The 10891-nt window shown below is 42.3% G+C and overlaps 1 protein-coding gene across 8 annotated transcripts in view; it reads left to right on the forward strand.

Moving 5' to 3' along the window:
• The first annotated feature begins 508 nt into the window (after nucleotides 1-508).
• The window catches only part of SERGEF (secretion regulating guanine nucleotide exchange factor), a 148889-nt gene continuing 138506 nt past the window's right edge, over nucleotides 509-10891 (forward strand). For 7 of the 8 annotated variants that reach the window (XR_001873758.1, XR_001873760.1, XR_001873761.1 and 4 more), the window contains exons 1-7: nucleotides 509-550; nucleotides 2196-2334; nucleotides 3057-3212; nucleotides 4265-4359; nucleotides 6310-6370; nucleotides 7697-7810; nucleotides 8093-8155. Coding sequence is in view for 4 of the 8 variants with exons in the window: in XM_017808356.1 (XP_017663845.1) it covers nucleotides 527-550; nucleotides 2196-2334; nucleotides 3057-3212; nucleotides 4265-4359; nucleotides 6310-6370; nucleotides 7697-7810; nucleotides 8093-8155 (652 nt within the window). In the remaining 4 variants the exon portion in view is untranslated. The remainder of the gene's footprint in view (nucleotides 551-2195; nucleotides 2335-3056; nucleotides 3213-4264; nucleotides 4360-6309; nucleotides 6371-7696; nucleotides 7811-8092; nucleotides 8156-10891) is intronic. The other variant, XM_017808366.1, reaches the window with a different exon arrangement.

The raw sequence follows: 10891 nt of genomic DNA on the forward strand, positions 1-10891 counted from the left end.
TAACAACACTGGGATTATTACGTTGTGGAAATATACATAGGTCTGTGTTACTTCAAACCTTGTCTGAACTATGTATACATTTCAAATAGGAATCCTTATACTTGTTAAATTAGCACCTACTTTCAAATACTCTGTAAAAACAGCAGTTGTATCTTTTATTTGCACTTGTGTAGAGAAAAAAAAAGCCTGCTAACAATAATACAGAGAAGATGCATTTCCATGGCATTAACCACGCGTATGTTTGGCTTCACCCATCCAAACCTCATGGCTATATAGAACAGTAATAATTTAAACATTTTAAACTGTTGTGGAGGCTTTAAATGTGAACGAAATAAATGACTTGCTGATAATTATCAGAGGTAAAGCGACCTTTATTCCAGCGCTGTAGCAATAAACACAACGCGCTCGCCCGCGGCTCGGGGTTTATGCCTTTTAATGGTGTGGTTCAGATATTCCACGCCCGTGAGCCCGCCCCCGGCCCGCCTCTTCCTGCCCGGCCTGCCGGGCGGCGGGAAGCGCCGGCCCCATGGAGATGGAGCTCTTCGCATGGGTGAGTGGGAGCTCGGGAAGAGCCGGGAACTCCTCCTTCCCCGCGTCCCGGCGACGGGAGGGACGCGGGGCCGGATACTCGACACCCCCCCACACACCCTCCCCGGGATGCGCTCGCTCGCCCCGGGATCCGTTCGCCCGCCCCGGGATGCGCTCGCCCGCCCCGGGATCCATTCGCCCCTCCGGGATGCGCTCGCCCGCCCCGGGATGCTGCGGGGCTCGGCAGCTGGGACCGCGTACGCTGCCGCTGTCCCTCGCCGCGCTCCCTTCCCTGGGAAAAGGGGGCCGAGGTGTCCCCTCCCCGAAGGGAAACAACGCTGCGCTTTTACCTGCTGAGCACAGTAGGTGTAAGAGCCACTGAAGGGGCATCTCTGCCCCTTGTCAGCTCTGTTTGCCCCGCCGCAGCCGTGCTTGGCACAAGCCCATCAGTCTGGGCAGGGCACACCATGACCGGTGTGTTGTCGGCGTGGCCATACACGCCTACGGCTCCCGGTTCCTCAGGCTCCTGTTTCCTTTCTGCACCGTATCTCAGCTTGCCTGTTCTTGAAGGCTTGAAAATTCATTGCGAGTTATAGCCTACAATGGGAGCTTGTGACACACCTTCTAAAAAGAACTACGTCTGTTAAGTAGTAACACGCTCCAAAGCTGTCTGCCAGTGGTAGTGAGACTGTGAGACAACTTTATCTGCCTGTTGAGCTCGAATCCTGACATCTCGCCCACCTGTTAGCCGTGGGCTGAGGCAAGCAGCATGGTCTCTGTTTCTCTAGGTACAAAATGTTTATTGTTAAATGTGTCCTTTTAACATTCACCAGGTGCTGCATCTTTGGGGCGTGGAGGGTAAAATGGAGGGCGGATGGGCAGGGGGAGCACAGGTGAGGTAGGGAAAGTCTCCCCTGGGGAGATCACCAGCTGGGAGCATGGTGGGTGTGGAGTGTTTTACTACGGTGTGTGGGCTGGGAAGGTTATGATATCCCTTTTCATGAATGAAAGTTGCTGCTCCAACTGTTGGACATATAATTTAATTGGCTAAGAAAAATTTCATCTCTTGTTACCATGTTTGTAATTGTTGCTTTCTGTGATGGGACTAGTAGCTATAATTCTGTACTCATAAATTAATACTAGCTATAATTGGTATATTTTCATTTGGACCAGTTAGAGTTAAAAGACTTTGTTAATGAAGGGTAAATGTTTCTGATCTAAGTTCCAGAACTAGGTAGCATGTTGTTCTGATCTTATTTTGGAGGTGGACTGCTAGAAAGCAGTGGTATGAATAAGATCTTAATGATGAGTGGGAATCATTAGCATTAAAATGAAACACATCCTGATAGCTAGGCTTTCCTCCTTGGTAACTGTTAGCCTACAGTTGAAGTTTTAACAAGTTATGTTCCAGAATGTTTCTTAAAATACTGGAGTTGCAATGGCAAACTTAATGACATCAAAGTTAGGACAGTCCTGGCCTGTAATTCTGGAAATCCTGTGACAGTAGAAAGAGCAGAGATTGATATATTAGGGGATTTTCAGGAGCAAATACTGGCAGGTCAACCTGTGGCATATCCCCAATAAGCTTGTTTGTTCTTGGGAGCAGATGTGTGCCATTTTTGTTAACTTTAAAAAAAAATGTGTTATTTTTCTGTGTGCATTTGAAGGGTGCAAACAGCTATGGACAACTTGGTCTTGGTCATAAAGAGGATGTGCTGGTACCTCAGGCACTGAAAGATGTTTCCTGCAAATGTCAAGACATTGCAAGCATTGCTGGAGGAGGGGGACATTCTGCAGTTATCACTGGTAAAAACATTGCTCTTGCATGGAATGTATGGCTTCTAATCATGTTTTTTTTGTTTCCCTGATGGTTTGGTGCTGCCACCTCTCTGTGGCTGCTGTTTCTGAGCAAGTACAATCCTCAGTTGCAAAACAGGTTCCCTCCCTCCAGTTAACTCAGTATTTTTGGGAAATTTTTTTGAAATTGGGGAAATTCTCTTTTTCATATATTGTGTGGTTACTTTGTATCTTGTGAGGTCTGTTTCTTCATCTATTTTATGTAACAGCTTTTCATACAAGGAAGCCAATTGTTCTCTATTATGGATAGGGGAGTGGGAGGGAGGAGTGAAGTGAGAGGTTATTCAGTCTTGAGAAATATTAAGGTAAGGAGCAGAAGATAACATCTCGTCTTTGAAAGGTTCTGTTGTGTGCCACAGCTAATTATGGGAAAGAAGGAATACAGACAGATGTGAATGTGCTAAAAAAGTTCATCATGCATCTTATCCGAAGAGGTGCCTGTCTTACCATATGGGTTGTCTTCCTTGACAAACCCAGCTCTCCATAGCTGTAGTTATTCAGAGATTTTAGATGTATCAGAAACATCTGTTTCTGTTACTTTTTGCTTGAATGTAGTGCCTAAAGTGACACATAATCACTGTCCTTATTTGTCACAGGATCTCATGGATGTATGTTTCTCTTTTTAGTCTGTGAAATGGAACCCAGTTTGTTTTGTTTTTTTTTTCTTCCAGGTGGAGGACAACTCTTTGTATGTGGCCATAACAAAGATGGGCAGTTGGGATTGAATCACACAGAGGATGTGCTGCACTTTACCTTGTGCACTGCCCTATCTGGCTTTTGTGTAAAACAAGTTGCATGTGGCTGGGATTTTACAATCATATTAGTAGGTAAATCTGTCTCTCCATCTGGTGAATGAGAGGCTGGACATGGGCTGGCAGTGTGTGTTCGCAGCCCAGAAAGCCAGTTGTATCCTGGGCTGCATCAAAAGTAGCATGGCCAGCAGGTCGAGGGAGGGGAATTGTGCCCCTCCACTCCACTCTAGTGAGACCCCACCTGGAGTGCTACATCCAGCTTTGGGGGGTCATCAGCACAGGAAGGACCTGTTATAACGAGTCCAGAGGAGGACCATTGAGATGATAGAGGGCTGGAGCACCTCTCCTGTGAGAAAAGGCTGAGAGAGCTGGGTCTGTTCAGCCTGGAGTAGAGAAGGCTCTGGGGTGACCTTATTGTGACCTTTCAGTACCTGAATGGGGCTACAAGAAAGCTGAAGAGGAACTTTTTACAAGGGAATGTAGTGACAGGACAAGGGGTGACGGCTTTAAACTGAAAAAGAGCATATTTAGGTTCGTTATGAGGAAGAATACTGTGAGGGTGGTGAGACACTGGAACACGTTGCCCAGAGAACTTGTGGATGCCCCTTCCCTGGAAGTGTTCAAGGCCAGGAGGGATGGGGCTCTGAGCAACCTGGTCTAGTGGAAGGTGTCCCTGCCCATGGCAGGTGGGTTGAAACTAGATGAAAATCTAGTTCTTACAGTTCTGTTCCTGACTCTCTTTCACACTGTCATGTGTACTTGGGAGGGTCATAAGGCCTAAATATTTCTCCTGATGTTTTTAGAGTTTATGGTATAACTGTAGAAATCAAGGCCACTCCCAACGCAAACCGTTCTATGATTCTATGAGCTGGCACTCACAGGTTTTAAGCTACTTGCCTTGCAAGCTAAATTAGTCCATGTTCCTTGTATCCCAGTGAACTTCAGACCTTTACTGAACATGGTCTGTAAGACCAGAAGCCTATGGCCTCAAGGACTTTCGAATGGGACATGTTAGGTCAGTTTTTGAGCTACTTGGCTGTGTTATTTTGATGTTATTTGAATGTTACACTGCTTTGCTTTTGCTCACAAATTCACTGATCTCGCCCTAACACTTCATTTTTTTGCAGGATCGGGCCTAGTTCTGTCCTGTGGGTCAAACTCTTTTGGACAATTAGGAGTTCCTCAAATTTCAGGTCCGTGCTTGATTCCACAAAAGATTGAGGTAAAGATTTAAAAAGGATTGTAGTTTATATTGCTTCCAGTAACTTACAGAGGTCATCTGACCTAAGTGGGCTCTAAGCCAGACTCTTCAACTATTTTTTTATACAGCTATCTGTTACAGCAAGCTTACAAAGTAATGGCCCAAACATGGTCATCGACCCAGAAATGAAAAGCTGAGGCTGCTTTTCTTGTTGTATGAAGAAGTTGCCCCCTTCTAACAGAAAGCTGTCCCTTTCATTAGGGATTGTAACATTTCAACGTCTGCAGAATGAGCCATCTGCTCAGATGATGTAAAGTGATGCTAAAGGTAGTGAAACTGTGCAAATTTATTCCAACTGAATATGTGCCTCAAGTTTGTAAGGTACTGGATACCTTTTGCTATGTGAAGGGCTTGTGCCTTCACTGTACTTTGTTGCAGGTTTGTGCAAATACTTCAAACCAAACCAAACCTACAGTAAACCACCCCTGAGAAAAACAAATTGCATTACGGAGTTCAACAAACTTGGCTATGCCATTTCTTTTGATCTGTTGCTCTTGTGCATCTTGTGCAACAGTTCTGTTTTTTAAGTATATGTTGTTTTTTTGAGTGTGTAACTGTCAGAATTTCTTCCCCCAAAGTGAGGACTGTACTATTATTTCTTGGCTGTAGAAACGGTTAGATAAAAATAAGCTTGGTCACCCCCAAAATAATAGTAGTGTGATAAAGTATGTAGCTGCAGGAAAACTAGAGGTGTGAGAATAAACTTTGATTTTATCACTTGAGATTAAAATGATTTTTACTTTTGCATGTAAATGAACCGACAAGTACATTGACTTGCTTCTTTTCTAACCTCCAGTATTTACCACACAATAATAGCTTCCAAGGAAGAAGAATGGAAAAATTAGATAATAATTTCTCTGCTGTCCAGTATCTTCAGTGATAAATGCTGGACTGTAACTCATGCTGTTCCATGTGGAAGTCCATGGTGACATTGGTAGGTGAGGTGCTGCTGAGTGTGAGCAGGGAGCTCGGAACAGCTCCAAATTAATTGCTTTATAATGTTTTAATTAACAGACACTGAGACTTCTGTAACATCAGAAAAGCTTTCCTGTTTTTGGCTGTAAGCCTAACATTTTCAATAAATTTCTCACAGGAATTCCAGTTTACACTGTAGTCTCTTATTTGGACAACAGTAATGAAACTTTCCCATCCACACAACCTCTCATATCTAATGCAAGCAGTAACTTCAGAGGAGGAAGGATCCTCAGACAAGAAATTTAGCCTCATGGCTCATTCCAGATACTCCTTTACTTTTTTTTTTTGGGAGAAGGAGTAACCTCTCATGAGTAGACTTTAATTTGCCTGATGTTTCTGTGCCCTCAATGTTTCCTGGGAGCATTCATTCCAGTGTGGTGCCTGGAAATTTGGTAGTACTGACAATGCTAATCTGAATCTCTCTCCTCCCTGACCACACACACACCATACATTCTCGTGGAATGTTTGCTCTTTTGGTTGCTATCCTGTTAATGCTTGGGCTTGATGCCATCTGTTTTAAATAGTGTTACATCTGTGAGAAGAATAATAAATTTGTAGAGTACTTGGGAGTGGAGAAGTGCCAGAATTGGTGTACCTTGTGCAAACTGAGCTCACTAATTTAATGCAGACATTACTTGTAGTCTTCTTTTGCGTGATCATGTTGGGCAACCTTCAGTGGTGTAGGTGGCACTGTCAGTGGTATTGTTGATGATTGCAGGACATGGTGAGACTGAAGAAGTTCACACTAATTTTTATTGGCCAGAATTTTCTTTCCTTGTGATACAGAGTGTTGATATGCATTGTGACATGCAGACTGGAATTGCAAGAGCTATTTTCATAGTGTTCCACTTCAGTTTGGCCTGTTTTGTTTTTAGAGGCACTGAATGCAAAAAAGCAACTAAAATACATTTTTTTTTTTTTTTTTAATTTGAGTAGTCTCTCAAAGAGAAGGTGGTGAATGTCGCTGCAGGACTGAGACATGCCCTTGCTGCTACAGGTAAATATGTCATAGTTTTAATATCTTTTCAGTAACAAATGAAAGGGAGTTTTAATGGCTTGGAGGGGGGGAGGGAGGGAAAGAAAATGGAGTTTATTTTAGTTGCCCCCTGTTTTAAATGTCGCAGAGAAAATACACCTGAAAGTCATACACAGTAAGATTTTGATACAAATTAACTGGAATAGTAAACATACTAGAAACATGTTTCTGCAAAATAGTGATGAAGGGCTGTCCTCCAAGAACCCAGAGTGATAGTGTATTAATAAGCTAATTTTCTGATGGGTGGAAAACTTACTGATTTCTCCTGTTCTGAAACAAAACATGAAAGGAGTTTTTTCAGGAGAAAAGATTTCTGATCAGTCAAAATATCTTCTTAGGATTTGAATTCATTATAATATGCAGAATAATTTAAGTTTGTATACGATGTTTCAAAATGAAACTACACATAAAATGTGGCTTTTTTAATAATGTAATTGAAACCGACACCTGGAAAAGTCAGAAGAATGAAACTTGACTTTTATTCAGGGGGGACAGAAAGGATCTGCTCCATTAATTTCACTCACACACCTTCAAAAATCTGTTCCTGACTCTCTTTCACAGCCTGCTACGTGTGTACTTGGGAGGGTCATAAGGCCTTAATATTTCTCCTGCTGGTATTAGAGTTTATGGTATAGCTGTAGAAATCAAAACCTTCCATTTGGCATGGTTGTGTTAAAATTGAGGAACAACAAACTACACCTGCTCTTCTGTTTGGTTTAGTTTTGCAGGAACTTCAGTATAGATTCCAAGTAGTGGAGTTTAGCTGAAGGTGCAAAGGAGATGCTTGGAAGAATAATGGAATCTCTGATGCTTGTATGAATAATGGAAATTAAGCTTCCCTGAGCTCTGTGGTCAGTGAATGTCTTGATGCTCAAGTTTCTGAAAGCTCTTGAGGAGAAGACAAGTGACTTCCTTCTCTCAGTTGTGCTGGACTGCACAAATGAGAGAAGAAAAGTGAAGAGAAAGTCCTATGAACGTTGTATCCATTCCTGAGGCACTACAGCTATGGGACTTCTGTTACTGAGTCCTCAGTAATGTTCTAATACAGCCCTGAGAGCTGAGTCAGGTTGCCTCGTGCCTTCTTAGTTTTCTTACCTGTATGAGACTATCATTGTGTTGCATGTTGACCTCACCAGGGTTATCTGTATGGTTTTTGGCATACAGGCCTTTGAAAGTGTATTTTGAATCAGTGAAAATGAATTGAATGTACCTTTGATTAATGAGTTAAGTGATTTTGTTGGTGGTTGATGTGTTTTAATCTCTTTTATCTGTGTTTACTCCGACAAGACAGTGGTCTGGTTCTTCAGTGGGGAACTGGTATGGCAACTCGGGCAAAGCGTGCAAACCAAGGAAAAACTCTCCCCCTGTTCTTGACAGCAAAGGAACCCTGTGAAGTGACAGGTAATCCAGGAATCTGCTTCCTTTTTTAAAGGTGGATAGAGCAGAAATGTAGTTTGGAGTGATACGTACCATCCGATGTATAAAGCCGCTTGGTGTTACAAACATGTAGCGGAGTACCTGAAGGATAGAATGGTCATAATCAATGGGGGAAAATGACAGCGAGTCTTGCAATGTCTGTGACCCAAAAGCAGAGACTTCTGTTACAAAATGCATCATCATCCTGTCACACTTGTATGGAATGGTACCTGCTGTACAAATTTTATGAAACTGATTTTTCTCTAGGCCTGGAAGATGTAAAGGTGAAGACAGTTGCTGCAAGCTCCTATCATTCAGTGTCCCTCACAGGTAGGCCTTAGGGACAGAAGTGAAAGCTCTCAACCTATAAAGGTTTCTCTTCTTTTGAAATGGTTGTCAATTTTGCTTAAACTGTTGAAATTTGATTTGTCCTAGTTAGCGCTGGTTAACTATTTTGTAATAGTTTTGGATTTTGAGAAATTTCCTTTTTTTTTTTTAAGAGCTGGATTCATGTTTTGAATTCTCTGAATTTTGTGTGTATTTCCTTGGGGTCAGGTGTGACATAACCCTTAACTAATTAAGAGTCTGGGCTCTTTACTTAATGGTTAGAAGCTCTGGAAGGATTTGTTCATGTGGGTGGGTAAGTCTCTGGAGCTGCAGCAGGATGCTCCGTTGGATGACTCTGGATGGTTGACTGCTGGAACCAGTGCAACCCTTTGCCCATGGAGAAAGGTTGGTGATTGCTTGGTGGTGTCCCAAGAAAGACAGCAGAAGCTGTCTATCCACAGCAGTGTGAGCTAGTGCCTCTGTGTGGGGCAGTGCTGTGCAGGGGTGTCAGATGGTCTGGCTCTGCCTTAGGTGGCTCTGCAGAGCTGTGCGAGGTGATGTGAGAGCACAAAGCTTATTTAAAAAGTAGGAAGTTGCTTTAATCAGGCACTTCCATAATGTCTTCCATTTGTTCTTTGATCTTTAGGCAGTGCTCCCATGCTGGAGTATTAAGTATCCAGTAATGTAAGTCTAATAAAGATTCTTTTTTTATTTTGACAGATTGGGAGAAGGGGAAACAGAATAGCTTTTCATGCTGTAATCTTACAGTTTTGAAGTGTGTAAAATATATTGAGCCGTATGAAGACAAGTCTTTGCCAAACTTTATAGGAACAAATTCTTAACAAATCTGCAGCCATCTGGTACCTCTGTCATGATTAAAGGAGCACTGGAGTATTTGCTTATGCAGATCTATAGAGATTTAGTTGTATGGAAATGTTCCAAGATGTAAATTATGTTGAATTCTGAGACGCAAAGTGTGTGCACGATTAGCGAAGAAGAGCTGTAAGAACAAATGAAATCTACATTGGATAATTAGCACTCTGTATTTAGAGTGAACAGATTATTCTTTCATTCTTTTGCTTTTTATTTAAGAGAGCGGTCTATTTGGCAGCAGGGGCACTAAGATTGACAGCATAAGTGCCAAAGACTTTTGTAATGTGATGCTGTTGCTGCCCTTTGTCCTGCAAGATATTGTCCTGCAAGATAGTTATACTTTGTATTTTAGAGATACTTGGTATAGTAAAGATACTACTGCAGGGTGTAGTATTCAAATAAACATTTTTTTCTAGGAATGTCTTGCACTGTGGTGCAGTTTTCTTTGGCTCTGTTCCATGAGTCACCTGCGAGTAGGATACCAAACACTTGCAGTCAGGCCAGTTTGGGACACAACTGTTGAAGTGGGTTGTTGCAAATGGGAATGGTGGTTCCTTTGAGAAAAGGATGGTAAAGTCTACTTGTAACCAAACTGGCCTGAACCCTCCAGTGGTTAGACTATGGTCCTAAGTCTTAGTGCTTAAGCTTTTGTTAAGACCTACTCAGGAAATGAGATAAGGGTTGAGCACGTGATGTTTCCCAGGATAAAGCAAATGCACCTTCTGGAGAAGAAAAGGAGGTGACCGAGGCAGTATGTGTTACTTGTGGAACATGACTGGCCATAATGTTTTTCCTATGTTGAAACAAGTTGTTTGTCACCCCCTTTTATTTTTTCTCTCCAGAAGGTGTATGTACTTCATGCTGTGAAGGAATTTATCAATTTTAGGGGAGAATTTGAACGAAACAATCGCTTGACTTGTTTTCCTTTTCACTTCAGTTGTGTTGTTTTAATGAGGGACTTGGGAAGTCCTGCAGATGACTGTCAGTAATCTGTAATTTGACAAGTACTGACTTCTCCCACCACTCCCACTCCTTGCCTGTTTTTCACCAACAGTAGTAAAGTAGAATTCTCCTGGCTTAGTCTTCCTGTTAACTGTTACCAAACTGAGATAATTAAATATATTGTAGCTTAAGTCTTACTACTTTTTCTTTTGCCTCTGAATGATTTACTTCTGCCATGCCGCTTGTAAATAGTTCAGTGCTGACCAGAGACTCCTGCATTAAGTGTTGTGAATGTGTGCTCTAAACAATTCCATGTTGGAAATTATATGGCTTCCAGTCTTCCTGGGCCCATGATAATGTATTTCATGTCTGCAAGATTTATTTTTTATGCTTGTAGCTTGTGCAGGCTGGCAAGGACTTCAAGAGAGGTCTGACACAGGTCCTGTTCTCTTAAGTGTTTTTTGTGGATTGTATTTTTTGACCATGGAGGCCTAGAACCTGGGAGGAATGGTTTTGTGCTGAAAAGATGGAACTAATGATATGTAATATCTGCAGAAGGACTCATCTGAACAGTGTTAGTGTCCATTGATCCTTAGGCTGTGAGTAGCTCCAGCTTGCATTGCTATAAAGTATTGTGGGTGTTTCTGTAAACAGAACTATCCCTGTGGTTGGAGTCCTGGAATGTGCACTTACAGAAATGCTTGTTCTAAAAAAGGGGTGGGAAAGACAAGTGATTACTGACAAAGTCTCTCAGTAGTTGTCTGGCATTGTTTTGGGGCATGATAATATTTTAATTTTGCCTTCTGGTGGGTGGTGCCTGCTTTAGTTGTGTGTGTAGCCATGTGTCCAATTCCTTCAGGAATTGATTGTGCAAGGTGAGACAAGGAGCCTTAGACTGTCCCTCCTTTGGTGGATGTACTGAAT

This window comes from Lepidothrix coronata, unplaced genomic scaffold, assembly GCF_001604755.1.
Source record: "Lepidothrix coronata isolate B3197 unplaced genomic scaffold, Lepidothrix_coronata-1.0 Scaffold1, whole genome shotgun sequence".
In the NCBI taxonomy this organism is placed as follows: Eukaryota; Metazoa; Chordata; class Aves; order Passeriformes; family Pipridae; genus Lepidothrix; species Lepidothrix coronata.